This window comes from Octopus bimaculoides, chromosome 14 (genome assembly GCF_001194135.2).
Source record: "Octopus bimaculoides isolate UCB-OBI-ISO-001 chromosome 14, ASM119413v2, whole genome shotgun sequence".
Taxonomy (NCBI): Eukaryota; Metazoa; Mollusca; class Cephalopoda; order Octopoda; family Octopodidae; genus Octopus; species Octopus bimaculoides.
Genome location: NC_068994.1, coordinates 21,568,718 through 21,590,467, shown reverse-complemented (window position 1 = coordinate 21,590,467; position 21,750 = coordinate 21,568,718). Strand labels below are relative to the sequence as shown.

Genomic DNA, 21,750 nt, shown 5'->3' with positions numbered 1-21,750 from the left:
ATATATATATATATATACGTGCCTATGTAAATTTATCTATCCATAAACGTTTGTATATATTTGTATATTCAATATGCATATGGATAAATATATGTGTTGTGTATGTGTATATGTGTGTTTATATGCATATGTGTGTATATATACATATATATGCATATACCTGGGTGTATAAATGTGTATGTTATATATATATATATATATATATATATATATATAGTGTAGTGGCCAAAACTCTTATACCCTTGTTACCTGTTGGGTTCATACTTTTTCCTCTTCATTATGTTTGTAATCAATTTCAAAAGTTTTGTTGATCTTTTATCTATTTTACTTTGAAATTGATATGTTGTTCACACTAAAACAGATATTAATAAAATTAAGGCTGTATAAATCTGTTACTGAAAGTAAAAATGTGATTTCTGTACTTCCTGTTCATTAGCCAATCAACATTGTAACAGGATCATTCCTCTTTAAGTCACCAATTAGTGGTGAACACAGTATGATTACTTTCAGTAACCAATTATTGTTGAAGCCCGATCACACTAGTTTCAGAGGTTGCCTTTCATTGATCTACACTCTCATTATTTCTCGCAACTACTCAATCATTGATGGTAAAGTATTGAATTTGCCTTCTTCACATGTTCTCACATGTTCAAAATAATTGGCCACCATCTAAGCTAGTGGTTGTCAACTAGAGTCTACATGACCCCTGGGGGTGGAGATGGGGGGGGGGGGCCCATGAAGAAATTTTTCTTTAGATGTTTTTACAGCAAGGAAAATCTGTTTCTTTCTCTAATATTTTATATAGTTCAACCTACACAAGTTAATCTTTGTAAGACAAAATAGGAATTTTGAAAGAAGTATCTGTATAAATAGTTTTTAAACATTGAATAGCTATGGGGTTCACCAGTGTAAAGTAGTGATGAAAGGAGTCCATAGGTAAAAAAAAAAGACTGGTTGAGAACCACTTATCTAAGCAATGAATAGATCCTTTGAGAATAAGTTTACACCTTTCAACAAATAACTAGAAACATTGTAGAACATGGAACAAAATGTGGCATAAAAAAGTTTGTCAACACTTATAAAAAAGGTTGAAACTGTGAAGACTGCAAAACACAGCGAGTAGCCTAACCAACATATCAAGTCAGCTCTAACTGATCATTGGAAGACATCAAAAAAAATCTTGCAGACATTATCAGCTTGAGAGGTCAGATCAAGCAATAGAAGTATCAGGTACAAGCTCTTTAATTTAAAACAAGACTGTCAAGAAATGTAATAGTGTAGAAATTGTAGCCATATTGAAATTATAAATAGAAATTTAAATTTAAAGAAACTATTTTTTGAATGAAGTTGACATACTTCCTCATAATTCAAATGAAGCAATTTTTCAGGTTGACAGCACCCCCATATTGAGCGAAATCCGGTATGAAATGGTTGAAGACCATAAAATAAACGTTTTTACAATGGATTGTAAAGAACCTCAACCTTAACCCGATAAAACATTCATAATCAAGAATGTAGACCAGTATCAGTTTTCAGTTTGGAAAACTCAGTTGATTGAAGCAAACATAATATTGTTCTGAACACTAATACTTATTGTTATACAGTACACTAAATTATTTTGCTTTATATGGTGCTTCAGGTACTTGACATTAATGCATTTTGCAGTATTTAAATGTCAATGTTGCTTTATTCAGTTGAAGAACAATATCCATTTTAAAGTAACTTAGGTTACAGAACCATAAAGTATTCTTTGAAGATATCAAGGAAAATTATTATAAATAGGAAATGGGCACAAAGTCAACAAGCAACAACTATGTAAGAAAATGTTCAGAATTTTGGCCACTGTGTGTGTGTGTGTGTAAAATATATATAGTGTATTAATATACATGTTATATATTTATGTGTGTGCGTGTATATATATATAATGCATACTGCTAATAGCATATGCAGATTGCAATCAACTGAAGGGTTCTGGAGTGAAAAAAATCAAAACTATTTCCTCCAGTGATAGACAGACAGTTAGTCTGATATTTGCAAGCGCAATTATGTATTTTCTCAGAAACAGTGTTATGCTGTGTCCCTCATCTTGAACGATGGCTTTTCTACCTATCAAAGAATCTAAGAATGTTCTGAGGAAAACTTGTCTTTTTTTTTTTTTTTCTCTCCTCTTGTTGTTTTACACTCTATTATTGCCATTGATTAACTTTTTTTGTTGTTTTTGTCAGCAGCCATGTTGATGGTGGTTGTTTTTGCGGTAGAATCGCAAGTGACATTCACTACCCTTGTTATTGTTATTGAGATTGTTGTTGATGATGATGATGTTTGTTTTTCCTTTATCAAATGTGGCAGTTTTGTTTTAGCAGAATTGAAAACGCCTCAACTCCCCCCATTCCCTACCACCACATCTACCTTCTTCACATGTATTCTTTTTCTTCTTCACTTGATTTATAGAATAATTTCTTGTTCAGTTTGAGTATGTAGCCATATCTTGGTTTGTTGCCAATGATATTTTCAATACACTCTGTAGTCTTTTCCTATTCTTATTTTCACTTTCTGACTCTCTCTCTCTCTCTTGTGTGTTTTTTGTTTTGTAAACTTATGGAACAGAACTAAACTCGCAGATGTGTTTGCACACACATTGTCACTGGAGATAAAACTATTTAATAAAAATAAAATAAATTTTGAAATAAGCAAAGTAACATTGGAAGTGTGGTGGTTTGGGAGGATACTAATTTATTCATTTTTTTTTCATGTTATTATTCAACATTTGAAGTGACAGAGCATAAAATAGAGGCCAATATATCCACCCTCCAACTCATGTATGTTCTTTTTTTCATATGTGTATACTGTATGTATGTATTTGTATGCACTGTCTCCCCTCAAGATAATATTGCCAAACATCCACCTGATAAGCGAGGGTTGATTTAAGATTTTTAGGATCTTCTGCACACAAGACATGATTCTCACATGTCACTGGTTATAATTTGGTCACCTTGGTTCTATCATGTATACTTAATGTCTCTCAAAGAATGTGAAATGGAGAGTGCAGATAATCAAATGAATGGGATGCAACTCTAACAGCTAAGTGAAGCAAACTCTGAACTGGTGTTAGTAATTGGTGTAGTTCACAGATGTAATCTTTTGTAGTATTTCTAAAAGCGATGAGTTTTTATTAGCTTTGAGTTTACGTCCACCTGTCAATGTGGCAAAGGCAATGAAAAAAGCACTTCACTTTGTTCTTTCTTGGAATCAATATATTATCACTTGCAAGACTAAAAGAAAGTATTGATGGATGATTAACTCAAAGGTGTAGCATGTTTGTGTAATCTTGCTGAGCAAAGTATCAATTAATTGTGAACCAAGTTTGAGAATCTGGATTTGAAGGATGGAGTTCTGTTTTGGAAACACAACCTTCAATTAATATTTCTCTATTAATAAAACCTCTCTCTTTATATATTCACACATCAATTATAGATTTCAATTTCCCAAAATAGAATTAGGGAGGATTTTGGTTACTTGATGTTATGCCAGTGTGAGAAACCATTATTTTATTATAGTAACTAGTACTTTAGTGAATTCACAGTGCAGTTTCGGTTCCTGGTTGAAGCCATTTCATACCTTTACACTGCTAATACCTTTCAAATTAGTACGAGCATCATGTACCCTATTTCCTTCCTCTTTAAATCTTCAACTTTGTGACTCATCAAAAAGTATTTTGATTTTGTATTTAATGTTTCTTTCCCTGTTATCAAGAACTGGGTAATTTTCATGATCAAGATATGTGGCACTTTATTGTTGATCTACCCAAATCATACCAACATGCAAAAATGGACTCTAAAACATTGGTTATATATGTAGCTATGTCACTACATTTCTATCCATATGATCATGACTCCAAACCTTACTTTATCTATCATGTTATGTCTCTCGACAGACTGCATAACTCTGCCTGCAACAGTCTGTCTACTTGACAATCACAGTCTATTATTACATTAGTTTTATTTTCAATGATGATGATGATTAAGGCTCTAGCATCACAAAAATGGTAGTGATAGACAAAATGAGTTGTGGTAAAGGAGATTGATTCAAATTGATTTTGCCTTTCATTATTCCAGGGTCAATAAAACTGGTTAACAAAAAAAAAAGGCCTGTGTCAATTTAAAATTCATCATCATCATTATTATTGTTGATGATGTTATATTAATGTAGAATATCTAGAAAGATAAGATTTCACATTCTGGGTTCTTACCTGTTGCCAGCATTCCAATGTTATCCCTGAACAACACTTTACTTGCACTTAATCAAGACTCAGTTGGTGTGTTTAGTTAGTTATTCAAGACATATACTGGAAGGTGTGCATTGTTAAATTGTGTTTTTGATGCTCTGATGTTCGTTTAGTTACTGGATTTTATTAGATGCTAGAATTGCAGTGTAGCTTTCTAAGAATTTAGTTTCAATTAAAAACTATAGCAGCCAGTGTGAGACACATTAAAAATTTTTGATGTGCTTGTGTGTCTCTATAATAATATTGAAATTGCATAGAATGTTTAGATTTCCAGCTTCTGGTGACCAAGTGCACTTGTGCTCCATTTATTTACTCGTTGATTTTCTTGAAAAAGTTAAAAACTGAAAGAAAAATAAAAGCCTTAGGTTGGTGTCTCTTTTAGTGTTGTATATTATTAATGGAATGAGACTATGTCAGTATATTTATGTCTCCTGTATTTAAGCACTTAAGAAAGTTCATGATCAGGGTTCAAGTATTCAGGGTCTTAAACCCTCTCAGATGTGTGGAGCCTAGTTCTGTAGATGATTCTTGAGTTTGTAATAGCTAATATGTAGGTCAGATAATGCTGTGATTCTGTGTAATAGTGTGATATATTACAAGTTAGGGTGTTGCATTACTACTACTACTACTACATGATAAGGAGACATGATATAGAACTCTAATGTCATTGGCAAGAGTTTTGATTGGATTTGAACTTGTTGACCAGAATTAATGTTCACAATGAAAGTACAGTCTTAGCTCACATGGCTTTACCTATATGTAATCCATGCAAGGATCATTGCTGCACTTTTGAAAACATGAAGTGCCTTTAGGAATTCCACTTGTCATAAAGAGTTAACCACCAGAAACTGCCTGATGGAGACCAAGTTCCAGACTATGCCAGTTGAAGAGAACTGGTCATATAATGTCTCTGATGATTAGTGGGATAACTGACATAAAAGTGAATATACACCTATTTATCGCCAAGACACTGCCAAGTAAAAGTCAGCTTTAGTCAGAATACCAGCCCTATCAAGTTTTGAACTTGTGATTCCTCTTTCTTTTTCAGTCGACCAAAGAACTGTATTGTATTCTAAAGCTTTGCTTGGACAGGGCTGAGTGGTTGAGAGAGGTGGGGGACTAATGTAGTTGTTCTGTAAAATTTTCAAATGTTTTGTAAACATTATTGTTGTTATGAAAGAAATTATTATTTATGAAAGAAATCATTATTGTTATTACATCAATGTGTAATAGCTGAATGCTGCTCTGTCATGAATTAGTACGCTCTTAAAAGCATTTTGTTATATCTAGACATGATTCTTGGCTCTATTTGCCTTACAAAATTATTACTACAACTACTATTCACAGTGACATTGGACTACTGTATCACATTTAACAATAAAATGTCCTCAATTTGCTCACATTAGTGATATTGAACTCTGCTCTTAGCAAGTTTGTGTCAGCTGTTGTTTCTATGTCCATATGTGTAAACCACTTCTTATTCAGGTCCTGATTAATTCATGAAAACATAAGCAATCTCAGAGTTTTTCCAGTCTCAGTTTTCTTCAGTAAAATAGTTAGAAATGAGTGATTGGGAAATTACAATTAGTTAGATCTTGATTATTTCACTTGTAGAAAATAAAGGATTTGCTGAGATAATAATACTAAATTATGTATCATTTGTCCTTTATTTTCTACATACCAAAAAAAGAAAGATTGTGTTCTGTCTTATTGATAGAATAATTCAATAGGAACTAGACTGCACATTGTTTCTAAAATGCAGGATTGAAATAGTTACAATAATTCAAGCACAAAATGTAACGGGTTTCAATTTACAATCCGACCAAATTTACATAAATCATAATGTATTACAGCTTTTTTTTTTTTAATTACAAAATTGTCATTTGTGTTGTAGAAAAAGCATTATTAATATAATTGGCTTGAAGGCAATTCATTTAAACAGGACATGTCTTGTACCATGACTAGCTAAATGAGAGGTTCTGTATTGTAAAAAGTAATGTTATGTCATTGACTTATTTGAGTGCCACATGTATGCAAGCAGATCATGAGAAAAGGAAAAGAAGTGAACATATGTGTATTATTGATAGAAATCACTAAATGGTTGGTTGTTCTGCTCTGTATTGCTTTTTTACTGTGGAAAGAGAAAACAGCTCAATCTGCTCCATTGAAGTGAAAACCAAAAAAGAGTAAACTGTCACACTCCTATTTAGGATAGTTAAAATGGTGAAAATAAAATGTGATAAAACAGTGAAACCAAAATACCACTTGTTGCTTGAAGAGAATGAAATTGTTACATTAGCCGCTTAGATTGATGGAGAAGCAGTGATTGATAACAACTAACAAAATGGTAATACAAATATTTTAATAGAAGTGAGTTGACTGTAGAACCAACAGAGAAATAGCATGTATGCATGTGCAAGGTGCAAATTGGACAGGTGGCTGCATGATATGTATACAAGATACAAGTGAGTGTGTGATATGCACACAAGCTACAAGTAAGGTTTTGCATGTGCACATTGCAAGTGAATCTTAAGAAAATGCTTTCATATAAGAGAATCTGCAGAAAGGTGAAATGGTATAGTTTTCCTAACATAAATATGGTTTACTTTGATATCACCATGTGCTCTAAAGGAATATCTAGTTGGAGGGGAAAGCTGAAAACTGCAGACTACAGCAAGTCTGCTCTTCAGCTGCATAATTAATTGATTAATGTGTATTGTTCCTGTATTTATGTTAGTTGTGTGTGTGAAACAAACGAAAATTGAGTTAATGATAAAGCCACCCAAGAAAAAGGAAATATTTGTTACTGGGTGGTAGATTAGGCCAATACATGTTGAAAACAGTTAAAAGGTTGAAATGATTAATTATTATTTAAAGATATTAACTGTTTCATTGCTTGAAAAATTAACAAGATATAAAAGAAACTTTCCCAAGAAATCCTGTTTACATAGGTAACCAGTAATTAAAACCATATTTCTACTGAATTTGTTTGTTTGTTTTTTCTTGAGTTTTGGTAGAGAGATGGTGATTAAATATTTGCCATAGTTAATGTTGATCTGTTTCATGTATGAGATGATGGTATTGATGTGCCACTGTTGAGCTGGTTAGTGTTCCATGTAATTGACAATTGTTCTATCATAATTGGATTACCAATTATTTCTGTCTAAACTGCATCAATAATGAAGGCAAAAACTACTCGCTATTTTGTCATGTTAGAGAATGGGGTTTAAATCATGGAAAACAAGATGGGTTGTTGGGTCAGCTTCATGCAGACAACTGACTCAAAAAAAACTGGGAATAATAGCAGCAAGAATACAGACAAACCTAGTTGTTGTAAACAAAACTATTGGGAATTGTAAACAACTGTATTGTACTCTCCTATCAGAAGAATGTCTATTGAATCGAAAGCATTGCTGTTTGTTTGAAAGTCAAGGGTCAAGAATTGTATAAAATTAAGGGTTCATTACAATAGCAATGATAATAAATATGCATACTACTTATATTGTCTACATGCCAACAGAAGATAATGTTCTTCCAGTCTAATTGGTAAAATAATTCAATACATGATTTGGGAGTGCAAATTTGAAACTGGAGAATTATACAGATATAGAATATAACTAATTTCAATCAAAGCAAAGTTTACATAAAATGTATGTTTTACAAAGCCAATAGAGTTGTAGAAATAATGCTATTAATATAATTTGCCAGGCAGAAGAAATGAAGCAATTTTATGTTACATTCAACCCAGTTATTAAGAACAGTGAAGTAAAGGTGGGTCAATATTACAGAAAATAATGTTAAATGAATACCTGAGTAAATGTTTCCTTTGAGTGCTATGCATATGCTAGCAAATATTGACACACGAAATTCATTTACAGGGTGTTTGAGCAAAATCTGATGAGATTCTTTTTTTCTGGGGGTTTTTTTTTTTGTCCTTTTTTTAGGAATAGCTTGATGTATTGGTGAAGAGCCAACAGCATTGGAAAGCATAAAAGTTAGCTAACATGGAGGACTGGATGCCATCTGAATACTGGAAAAGAGTTACCATGATGAGTCAGGCTAGGTGTCAAGATGCTAACATGATGTTCAATGCTCTGTAAACATTGTAAAGGCTGCAAGGCATGAAATGGATGGCTGCAACAGAGACTATGAAGCTATTGCCAGCAGAAGGGGAGACGCTCTGACTGCATCTGCACACTGGAATTTATCTCCACTGACTCAATTGAATCAGCTATGTGGAGCTGCTGGAGACTAGTAAATCCTGGGCTGAAAGGCTATACGTGTAGCAACAGGATTTGGCTCCTTACTATGCCTCCAGAAAGAGTTAGAAGTGGTTGTCGGAGACTTTACCAGCCACCATTCCTGGGGTGCAGTTAGGAAAAAAACACCAACTGCTCTGCCTGCAACCCCTAGGCCAAGATCAAGGTGTTCATAGATCTTACTAGAGACACAGGTTCCAGAGCTCTCTGGAAGCTGAGGGTGGCTACTTTGAGTAAGTTATCTTCCAGACATAATCTACAGGGTATTTGGGCTAAATTTGATGATTTTTTTTTTTTTTTATATTTCCTTTTTTCAGGTACAGCTTCATATATTGGTGAATGGTCAACAGCATTGCTGAGCAAAAAGATTAAAGCTGTAGTTGAGAAATAATTAGCTGGCATAGAGGACTGGAAGCCATCTAAATATTGGAATATGATGATTCATGCCAAGTACCAAAATGTCGACATCATGACTGCTGCTCAATGTTCTGTGAACACTGTAAATGCTGTAATCTGGACAGCTTCAGTGGAGACTACAGTGCTGATTTATGTACTAAATATTCTTTATAAGTTATTGATTCTGAAATAGATTCAAATTTATTTGGAATGAATCGGTCAAAAGCATTTATCACCAATATCTATGTTCAATGATACTACTGACATTGTTAATTAATGTTCATAATTCAACTCTGAATATTAAAAATAAAATCAATGATTTATGTACTAAATATTCTAAAGAATTTTCACTTGGTTTAGGCTACATCATAAAAACAGGCCACACTTTGCATTCTTGTGCAAAACTAATAAATTGGAAGGTTAGATCATTACTGTTTCCAAAAGCCAAATTAGTGAAAGAAAATTAACAACATAAAATCCTTTATAACAAATTAGAACTGACTAATTACAGTGATTAAGTTGCACCAATTTTCACTGACTGGAAGCTGAACTGCAAAATTCATGCCTAGCAATTACAAAATCTCAAAGAGACTAGGGTAAAATGATAATATGATGATTTGGTCATGCTGCTTTCACAGATTCCCATGACTCTGTCACCAACCAATTCCGTTATTATGAATTTGAATTGGGAGCTTAAATCATACTGAATCTTTCATTAGCTGATTACACAACCATGGACGCTACCCCTATGGATGCATTGCAGTTATTTTCTTGATGGATCTTGGTGTTCCTGACCATTGATCTTCCAAGATTCCTCTGCTCAGCATCATTGGCTCAGTCGAGTTCTTCTGTTACCTCTTCACAACCCACCATACAGCAATCCCATGATTTCACTTTCTCCCTGGCAGGATGGCTGAATGAGTGCTATACTTTGCAAAAGGGCAACCTGTAACTATGCAGAACATGGCCATCACTCCATGAGGTATTTTCATGATATCCACATAGCATCCCCACCCCGCAAAAAGCCAGTATAATCAGTGTAAAAGGCACATATTTACAGGTTAATAGAAGAGACACGAAAATTATTTCATATAAATATGCCTTTCAAGTACAAATGAATGCTATTTGGGATTTCCAGTGCATCTAGAACATTTTTATATTTTGTTTGATCAGACGTAATCTGACATAAAAAATTGTGCAGTATACTGGACAATATCATCCTCACCAGCATTATGAATGAGGAACGTTTAAATAATTTAGAAATAATATTTAAAGAGTTAAGTGATAATGGCTTAAAGTGTTATAAAGGAAATGCAGTTCTCTTCATTATACAGGGTGGAGCATAAAAATCTCCCACATTTGGAGGCTGCACCATGTGGACTTCAGTAAAAGTAGAGAGACGGAACAGGCTTCATTTGGAAGACTAAGATATATCATTTTTGTATTCATTATTAAATACTCAAAAACTTCTTTTTTTAGGTTCTACCATTTTCATATTCATTCATTACTCAAAAAATTTCTTTCTTTTTTAGAACCCGTCATGAATTAGACCAGTGAACATCATGGCTTTGTTGTTCAAGGATATTATGAAAACAACCGATCTGTAATAGCGACACAGCAAGCATTCCATAGACACTTTGCACTCAGTCGGAATGCATCTGTACCACACCAGAAAATGATTTTACTTTGAATTTCTAACCTTCAAGCAACTGAATCCACATTGAAAAGAAAATCTCCAGGCAGACCTAGGACCGTTAAAACTCCAGAAAATGTAGCATTAATGATAGCATCTGTTCAGCAATCACCAAAGCATTCTGATCATAAGCATAGCATTAGAAAAATCTAGCTGAAGTTTGAGGAGGATTCTCTGCATGCTGATTTGAAACTGCATCCTTACAAAATGATGTTAGTTCAAGAATTAACCGACACCAATCATAACAATCGTAAAGCCCTATGTGCAGATATTCTTGCACAAGTTCTTGCTGTAGCTGTTCTTCTGAGTACCAATGAGGCTCACTTCCATATCAATGGAAACATTAACAAGCAGAATTTTCGCTACTGGGCTGAACATAATCCTCACGAACTCCTTGAAAGACTGCTTCATTGCTGCTTTTGGAGTCACTGGCCCATACGTTTTTGAAGAAGGTGATGAAACAGTAACGGTTACCTCTGGCCAGTACTTTGAAATGTTGGAGAATTTTTTGCACCCTGAAATGGATGGGTTGGATACCAAACATCTATGGTTTCAACAGCACAACATTCACTTGGAGTGTTGAGGGAAATGTTTCCTGGGCATTTGATTTCTTTGAAGGGAGATGTGGGGCAGCCGGCAAGGTCACCAGATTTAAGCCCTTGTGACTTTTTCCTTTGGGGATACCTAAAGGAAAAAGCTTTCCAGCATCGTCCTCGAACTCTTGAGGATTTCAAAGAAAGGATTCATGAGGAAATCAATGCAATACCACCTGAGATGACATGGAGAGTCATGGAGAACTTCTGGGAACGATTGCATCAATGTATTGCCAACAATGGCCACCATTTGCCCAATATAGTTTTTAAAACCCAGTAATATAAACTGTTTTTTATGTACTTTTCAGAAATATAATAAATTTTTTCCAGGGTGGTTGTGTTCTCTTTTTATATTCATTCACAATGAAACTCTGCTTGCGAAGACCTGTTGGGGCAAGCGAAATCGTGATGGCACCTGTGCCCAGTGTTGCCTTCCTGGCACGTGTAGAGACATTCGAGTGAGACCGTTGCCAGTGCCGCTGGACTGGCTCCTGTGCAGGTGGCACGTAAAATACACCATTTTGAGCGTGGCCGTTGCCAGTACCGTCTGACTGGTTTTCGTGCTGGTGGCACGTAAAAGCACCCACTACACTCTCAGAGTGGTTGGCGTTAGGAAGGGCATCCAGCTGTAGAAACTCTGCCAAATCAGATTGGAGCCTGGTGGTTCACCAGTCCTCAGTCAAATCGTCCAACCCATGCTAGCATGGAAAGCAGACGTTAAACGATGATGATGATGATGAATGTGGGAGATCTTTATGCTCCACTCTCTACTATAATTTCTTATGGCAAAATATTATCTAGAAAAAAAGACAAGGCAATTAAAAAACTTGCACAAGTTGAATATCAAACACTCATTAAGATCATGGCAAGCTTTACTACACCAGTATATAATTTAACAGAAAAGAATATACCATTCAAATATTTAGTTGATTTTGAAAAAGAGCTGTTGGGTTGAAACAAATAAATGAAGCCACAGAGTTCATGCATTGCAACAATAATTTGACACTAATTTCGTAGATATGTTGCCATTCAGTGTTGGTGTAGTGCTGGAATTGGCCCACAAATCCAAACTATTGAATGCACGTTAATGGCAATATCCAAAGAAACTTTCTATTGTATTTCATCTCCATAAATTTAATCAATTCTTTTGTGCAGAGCATTTTTAATTAATCACCAATCATAAGCAACTTAAACACATATTCTTCTGATAAAGATATACCAGTACTAAAATTTCATTGACTGTTCCTGATTACAATTTTGAAGAAAGTAATATTCAATCTGGATTTGAAATACATGAAATTATTAATGAAGTCTTCATGGCTGGAAAAACTTAATATTTAAAATGTTCATCTAAGAGAGTTTTGGATTAAATATGATGCAAATAATTACTATGAGAATTTATTAATTTTATAGTCTAATTTTTCATTGGAAACATTACAAAGTAAAATTTTGTCTCAACTGTATGAAGATTATTGGGGCATGTCCTTAATGAAACAAATGAATTATAAACACTGTGACTGGCCAAAAATGTGAGAGATTATCTGATGCTGTTGCCAGAACTATCTGGAACAGAACAAGTAAAAAGAAAAATTCAGAAGACAAAGTTGACTATATTGAGACCAATGAGTCAAAAGAATATTAGCAGAACTTAAAAATTAAAACAGCCACCAAGTTAAAATACAACCAACCAGATATTGTGGGACTACAAAGGAAATAAAACATGCTCTGTTGTTGAAACCAGCTACCCTCTGGACGCCCATGTAGTTAGAAAAATACAGGAGAAAGAGAACATCTATGGACCATTGATAAGGAGTTTGAAAATCCAGTACCCAGTATATGCTTTCAGCTTCATACCTATTATCATTGGAGCAAAATCATACGTACCAACCCACCTGGAACAAAATATGCCTGAACTTGGATTCATGGGGAGGGAATACAACTTTTTAATATTTGCTACAAATGTTGAAGTTATTTAGGAAAATTAAAATCAGCAGGACGTTCTTAAGATTTAAGGGATAATGAACAAAAGATCCTTTCCTTCAAAACTTTGCAGCTAAGTAAATGGCCAGTCAAAACTAACTAAATTAAAAACAGAAAAAAGAATAACATACATACATGTGGGGTAGGGTATTTAGGCTGGTCCAGTGCCCTATCCTGGAGTTTCCGCTATGTGAGACAAATCGAAACTCAGGTACAACAAACCAATGGAGCGGCCTGGATAAACTATTGCACTCTAAATTTGTATCGAGTATTTCTTCTGATCGTTACATAACAACAGTGTGTGTGTGTATTCGCGTACATAAGTAAATTTATGTATACTCGTGTAATCATAAACTTTGACTTCGCAACACTGAAGCAAGTGAATGAGAGTTACTTCCCTTGAACTTTTGCCTGCGTATTGTCGAGCTGATATTAAACTTCGTAAAAGTAACGGAATTTGTAGCGTCCAGAGAACCACATCTGCTATTTTTGTTTTAATCTGAACTCGCAGCCTGAACGACTGCAATATAGTTTTTGTGTGAACATGAAGCTTAGATGTGCAATGCTGATTCTGGTATTAGTGTTAATATGTAGCAGGATGGTGTAGCGAAAGATGTTGAGGTAGCAGACGAAATAGGTATGTGGATGACATCGAAGTAAAACAATGGGAAAGCATCGAATTGTGGTTTAAATAATTTATTTAATTGACGCTTGCATTTACGTATTGTATACACCAGAAAATTTACTACATGACATTACCAACTTGCTTCGAGTAGGCGAAGAAGAAAATAAACAGGGGAAATAGTGTCGATGTGATTAGTTAGAACTGGGTATGTTTTGTGTCTGTGTGTGCGTTGGTCATTCGGTGGTGTCTGTTTATGTTCTGCGACTGCTACTGTGTTGGGTCGTTCATACTGAATATGTGGTTCTATGTTGGCTGCTTGACTGGCGCAAGTTACTTGCTGGCTGTCTGCTTGTCTCTTGACAGTTCGCCTGGTGATGGCTATCTGTAGTCCCTTGACAAATTGCCGCTTGAAGGCTATCTGACTGTATTTATAATGGTCATGACAGCTAGGACAGACATACCACAGGAGTAATTTCTACTTATGTAAGTCGCCTCCTGTCCACTTGAACCTTAAATGACACAGCTAAGGTCATAGGTCGAAGGGAAATCAATCCATTACTTTTTGACAGGACAATGAAATTTCTCTCGAGCCTTAGATTCGGTTTCAAATTTCAGTTCGGAAAAAAGAAGTGTAAGTTTTTACAAATATAACTGTTATATCAATTGTATATATGTAGTTATATTTTATATTGTATAATATAAGAAAGTTTTTATTACCAACAGAAAATAATTGCGTATATAAAACGTATGTATATGATACATATGTAATACAAAACCACACTATATAATGTATATTGTATTAATATTGTTTGGTTAGAAGTGAAGGGCTGTACCGATTACTATTTTCAAGATTGGTACAATGATAGTGTAGCAAGGCCCATAAAGGCTAAAAGGAACAGGGCAGAATGATGTTTCCTTATTCTATCATCAGTAGGTGACGCTGCAATGGCACTTCCGCTACAGAACTATAGAAACCCAAGAGGGACAACGATTTTACCCTCTTTTCACCGCTCTCGCTTGTGGGCAGTTTGACTTGTCAACTGACACAGCCATCTAGGACTGCTGGTTTGCTTCGCCTTTGGCCATTACTACTACCGCATTATGTAGCAGGCGCATCTCTTACTCTCTTCATTTTCAGCGTCAGTCAGTCACATAAGATGTAACCATGTTTGTACGACTTTTATTTATTCACGTCCATTTTTGTATAAACACTATCATAAAAAGTTGTTGTTTAACTTTGACTCGATGTTGTTTGTCACACCAGTAGACGCACCTTAACACAAACAAGAACACAGGATTCATGTTTACTCTTCACCAAAATGGTGACCCCAACGTAAGAATATTCACGTGGAATATTCTCTCAAAAATAATTGTGTAGAGTTGACATGTGTCTGATTCTTCTTCCTAAGGCGGCCCACTGGGTACGGCATATTTTTCTTTTTCTCGCTGACCATCATCCAACATTTTCTGTACCCTGGAGCAACATGCAGCATTCTTCTTTGTCCGTTTTAGCGGTGATGTCCGTCTCTGGTTTGTTCAGGTGGAAGACTGCTTTGTGGCGAGCAATATTCAGTCCAGCCAGCAGCAACTAAACATTCTACTCAGCGCCATTTCCGTTGCCTTAGCTGCTCAACTCAAGGATCTAATAACTGACACACCACATGACGCGACTTATGCATCCATAAAGTTCTTTGCAGGACATCTCTTTCGGCCGAGCGCCGTTTCCAGACCCTGGTAAACTACGAACATTTGGATGACAGAAAGCCCACTGAATTTTTTCGTTGCATTCGCGACCTCACAGACTTGTCCCCTGAAGACAGCTCTCTTCTAAAACAGTTATTCTTCTCGCGCCTACCGTCACACGTTCAGTCAATTTTGGCGCCCATGGCCGAATGAAGTTCAGTCAAACAAATCGCAAATTCGGCCGATAAAATCATGGAATTTTCCAGAAATCCGCCCGCGACAGACAGAGTCGTTGCTGTGACTTCATCGATGGCCACGGCTCCCGACCAACAGCAGCTCTACTCAGTCGGCAACTTTAGAAACCATTTTATAACTGACTAAGCTGGTGCAGAGGTTGTGTTCGTCCCGAAGTTTCCAGCATCGCGGCCATTCAACCAGTTGTGGCCAGCATTCTTCGTTGCCCGCCTCGCCACATGGTTTTTGTTGGTACCATGACCGTTTTGGCATGAAGGTGCGGAAATGCCTTCCGCCATGCTCTTATGCGCGCCAGGAAAACTAACCAGGAAGACCCTGATCACGTCAGCAGCTCCCGCTAACCCTAATCGTGCATTTTTGTGCTGGACCGTAACTCGCACAAGAATTTTATGGTTGACGCCGGCGCTTCATTAGCATCTGGCCGGTAAAGTTCGTGACTGAGTAAGCCTGTTCTCTCTCGGATTTCTCTGCAAGCAGTCAACCATTCTCCTATCGATACGTTCAGACAGATATCTCTCTCCTTGGATTTGGCACACCGGAGGGACCTTAAATGGATTTTCGAAATTGCGGACCTACCCTATCCTATTCTTGGAGCAGATTTCCTCCACCGTTTCTCACTGTTGGTGGACGTTCACCAACAGCGATTGTTGGATAATTCAATGCAATTATCGGTTCGTGGTTGTCCAGCGTCCGCTCCTGTTGTAATCCCAGTAATTTTTAGTGCTGTATCCGGTGATACATACCATTCTCTTCTCAACTCTTTCTCGGAGCTTACCGATTTAACCTTCAACGTAGCTGATCCTGTACGTTCAATGAGACATTTTATCCACACCAATGATCTACCAGTGTTCGCTCGTCCTCACGGTCTTCTTCCTAATAAACTCAAGGCTACAAAAGCGGAATTCAAGGATCTACTGATTTTCGTCCTGTTGGGGATTATCAAAGATTAAATCCTATTACGATCCCTGACAAATACCATTTTCCATCTTCTGCAGGACTTTTCTTCTACCTTGCACGGTAGTACTGTTTTTTCGAAGGTTGATCTCGTCCGGGCATATCACCAGATCCCTTTAAATCTAAACGATATACCAAAGACTGCCGTTACTACTCCTTTTGGTTCATTTGAATTTCTTTCAATGCCTTTTGGGGTGCAGAACGCAGCTAGCAACTTTCAAATGTTTGTAGACGATGTCATTCACGGTCTCGACTTCGTCTATGTCTACATTGATGACTTACTCATCGCCAGTCTTACAAAAGAAGAGCATGTCCACCACCCAACGCTCCTTTTTCAGCGTCTACGCGATTATCGAGTTAAAATCAACCCGGCAAAGTGTGTGTTTGGTTCTGCGTCGCTTGAATGTTTGGGCCACATCATCGACCATGATGGAATTCGTCCTCTCCCAGAGAAGGTACAGACAATTCAGAAGCTCCCTCCTCCATCTTCTCTTCAGTAGCTTCGCCATTTCCTCAGTTTAGTAAATTTTTATCGTGGATTCATCCCAAATTGTGCAGAAAAAATTGAGATCACTTACAGCATTACTGAAGGATCATAAGAAGAACGAGGTTATCTCCCTTTCACCGTCACTTGTTTTCTGATTTTCAGACTGTCAAACAGGCGCTGGCTAACGTTTCAATATTAGTACACCCGAAATCCAATGCAAAGCTCTCGCTTGTGATAGATGAATTGAATGCAGCCGTGGGTGCAGTATTACAGCAAGCTGACCAAGAAATTCTGCAACTGCTGGCATTTTCTTCCCGCCAGCTCAAGCCCACGGAGATGTACTAAATAAAGCACGTTTGGAAGAGAATTACTTCATGTAGTGAAGCCTTTTTGTCATTTCCTGAAAGGAAGGGAGTTTACGATATTCACAGACCACAAACTCCTTACCTTTGCTCTTTTTACCAAGTCGGACAAGTATTCGCCGAGATAAATCCGTTATCTTGATTATATATCAGAGTTTTCTCGTGATATTCGGCATATTTCCGGTGTCTATGGTAGTATGGTGGGGTCACAAATAATATCAGCTTTGATATACGTGTACTTAATTCTTGCTCGATGAATAAACAAGACTATACGAAAGAAGTATACACATACGTATTTGTTTATTCTTAAAAGGAAAAAAAAACCCTCAAATCGATAGTATTTGATGTTCTCTTTTTCCACAACTTAAGACGAAGCATTCACATCCTCTAGACAGCTGACCTCTGCAATGTCGCATGATTTTTTTTTTTTTTTTTTTTTGAATGTCCAATCACTTGGTCTATTTTATTTGCACATGTTCTGGTATTGATGCAGTCTGGTTCTCACGTAACCTCTTTGCTTTGAAATTCGGGATATTCTTACAGATGTAAGTTTGGCAACAATATGATGCTTTATAGGAAGGTAATACTTTGTGTACATATTTTGGTAGCTACAAATGTGGGTATCATGTTATAATCATGTATCGTTGTTCACAAACGTTGTCCCTGCAGTATTTGTTTTTAAGGCAGAAGCAACGCTACAGCATAGGGAAGGGAAGACAACTCTCACAAACCCTTTTTATTTCAGTAAATAGCTTCTTGAAAGTGTGTATGTGTGCCTGCGTGTCTCCTAAAATGTACGCATCCACTGAATTAATATAAAATTAGTGTTTATTAAAATATATTTCATTTTCAAACTTTTTAAAATATCTGCAGACAATTTTATATTATTAATAATGAACGCTTGTTTTCAAACAGATAACCGTTCTTATCCAGGTACTGTTAGTAACACCAAACAATGAAATTGCAAACATCAAAAAACATTTCGTTCGGTATTTTTGCGCATCCTCGTTCAATGGCTGCCATCAACTCGTCGACTGTTGCTGGTTTTGTACCCTAAACTTTGTCTTTTAAGTATCCCCCATAAAAAAAAGTCTAGTGGTGCGAAGTCCAATGAATGTGGAGGGTATTCTAATGAACCTCTTCGTCCAATTTATTTGACAAAATTTCAGGGTAGGCCTTTATATTACTATGGTACTGTAGGGTGCCCTATCTTGCTGAAAATAGAACGTCATCTCTTGAAAGTCCTCTTAAATTCTTGGCATGACAGATTGTCGCGGCAAGTTAAAAAGTAAAACTCCATCAGCCACATTACCATAAAAAAAGAAAGGTTCAATTAATTCTTTTGATGATAAGCTACAACATATTGTATCTCCTACTATTTAACACGATGTTCCTACGTAATATGCAGAATCTCATGTTCCTAATAAGTGTAGTTGTAGTAGTTAATTGAGCCATTTAATTTTAATGTAACCTCTTCACTCTAGACAATTTTTGTTGTAAAGAATGCATCCTGTACGCATCGCGCCAAGTATCACTCGCAAAATTTCACTCTACAGTTCAGATCATCTTCATTGAGAACATGGACTGTTCTTGGAATGTAACTTTTCCAATAGCAGCACTTTAAAATGCGATGGATGCTTTGATTTTGAAATTCCTGTTTCACGACTCGCTTGCTACACAGATTTACTTGAATTCTGGCAAAATGTTTGTAGTACCCTTTCTTGATTTGTAACGCTCGTCGATGTTCACGGTCTTCTGGAACGTTTCTTGTGGACATTATGAAGTTTCATCCCCCTTAAACATATTTGTAATTCAAGTGATGGTTAATCTCATAGGTGAATCTGTTTTAAGCTCATCTCCTGCATTGTCTTTGCATTTCGACTTCGTTTTAATATTTTCAGTAGCAATTAAGAATAAATTTTCTTTGTTCAAAGCTTAGTCTGGTTCCCTTCGTTATTTCTAATGAGTAAAATCTGAAAAGAAATGAAAATTAAGTTATCACCTTTTAAAGTGTGTATACATTTTTGGGATACCCCATCCATCCGTGCGTCCGTCCGTCCATCCATCCATCCATCTATCTATCTATCTATCATCGAGAAACTAGTCGACAAGGCGCAAACATGTGCCGTACCGGGCAGGAATATCCATGACAACCTCTATCTGATGCGCTACATCATAGACGGGGCAGTTAAGGAACCCAAGGTGGGTGGGGCGCTGATCAATTTGGATCAATCGAAAGCTTTCGATAGGATCGACCATCGTTACTTGGAGGCAGTCCTTAGAGCGGCTTATTTCGGTCCCGTCTTCTGTGGTTTGATCGCGGCCTTGTACAGCGACATCTACTCGGTAGTTCGCGTAAATGGTCATCTATCAAGACCGTTTAACTTCACGCATTCGGTCCGTCAAGGATGTCCCCTCTCATCGCTTCTGTACGTATTAACTCTTGAGCCACTACTGCAGAAGCTGGTGAAGCTGAGGGGCATCCTTCGAGAACTGGGACGCGGGAGGAGAGTGTCTGCATACGCGGACGACGTTACCGTCATAGTGGAGCCACAGGCATATCGACCTGGTCGGCGAGACACTGAAAGAATACAAAGCAGTAACGGGGGCGAAAATTAACTCGGAGAAGTCAGTGGCAGAAGCAAGTCCATGTTGTCCAGCAGCGTCTCCATTGTGGGACACTGGACCGACGGACCGGTTAAATTGCTCGGGGTCTGGTTAGGACCAGACCTCCAAATGGAGACTGGAACGAGATAACGAGTAGGGTGGCTTCTCTCACCCAGCAATGGGCCGAGAGGAAGCTATCCCTAAAAGATCGAGCGGAGGTGGCATCCGTCATCTATTACCGTCTGACCGTCGTTCCTTGTCCTTATCCTACCATCACCAAACTGGAACGCATACTCTTCCGCTTTTTGTGGAAGGGAAGCGTTTTGATGATGCGCAGACATGCGCTGAGACTGCGGCATCTCCGGCGCTTCATAGACGACGGTGAACAGGTATGGTCGCCGTTTGTGAGACACGCTTTACCGCAGTTCGTCTCTTTGATCAAACAGAGACCTATTCTAGGCGATGGCGCTGCGAGTGCCGCCTTGCTCTCGAGCAACTCTGCCGTCCGGGACCAAACTTGTGCGACTCCAATTCCACGAAGGCGTTCTATAGAGGATTAGTGGAGAGGAGGTGCGACGACATTCTTGAGGAGAACCTGGGCGTCGACAAGGAACACCTGACTCGCCTCTTCAGGACCACTTTCGGGCCGGGACCTATGGACAATCATCAGAGATCCCTGGCCAAGCAGTACTATCGGGGAGTATTGCCCGTTTGGGATAAGTTCTATAGGCACGGTTCGAGAAACACCGGACCGACTTTCCCGAAGTGCGGTCAGAGCGATGAAACCGTTCTGCACGCACTTGTGGGCTTATGTCGAACGGCTGCTGTCACGTGTAGGACGAATTCGGTTATCGGCCGAGTCTATCGTGAATATTGCCCCGCCACTTTCCTTTAACCGGGAAGGCAAGGCAGTTTTCATTGTACTGGTGGCTATGGCGAAAGAATGTGTGTGGTGGACTCATGCGAAAGGTTTAGAGACAAACACTTTCCTCTCTGGCCAATCGATCATCAACTTTTTCAAGTACCACTTGAAAAGGAAGGTGAGAATAGAGAGGGAAGTTTTGTCTTATGAAAGTGTCAATAAAAAGTGGGTGAATGTAGCAAAGATGGTATACATGAATGACGAAACCACTTTGAGCATGATCCTGTAAATCCAAAAGAGAGAGAGAGCGCTTTGCTCTCATGTGTTTCTTTTCCTGCCCGAGGTTACCATGGTCTTCTAGTAACGCCGTGCGCATGCGTAGTCTCACGCATGCGTGGAATTCAACAAGCAAGCTTTCCCGCTTCATTCTGTCTCTTTCTTGCTGGCCAGAAATTGAGCATGGACGTGTTTAGCTGTCTCTCTCCATCTTTCGAACTTACGCTAGACAGCTCGCTTACATCTATATACCAACGTCCCAACAACCATGCTCACAAACACAGAAGCAGTAACAACAAACAAGAGCTAAAGATGTATATATTTACCACCTGAATAAATGTTGCTAGAGTTGATAGTCTGGAGTTCAGCGTTCCGTTATATTCTTAATTTTATATAGGAAAGTGGTGTACATCTAATGATGTATAACCCACTT

General features: G+C 37.4%; 1 protein-coding gene across 1 annotated transcript in view; it reads left to right on the top strand.

Moving 5' to 3' along the window:
* The window catches only part of LOC106875078 (serine-rich adhesin for platelets), a 98,115-nt gene extending 86,572 nt beyond the window's left edge, over positions 1-11,543 (top strand). The window contains exon 9 of the mRNA XM_052972750.1: positions 10,473-11,543. Within this exon, the coding sequence (XP_052828710.1) occupies positions 10,473-10,484 (12 nt within the window). The 3' untranslated portion in view covers positions 10,485-11,543. The remainder of the gene's footprint in view (positions 1-10,472) is intronic.
* The last annotated feature ends 10,207 nt before the right edge of the window (positions 11,544-21,750 follow it).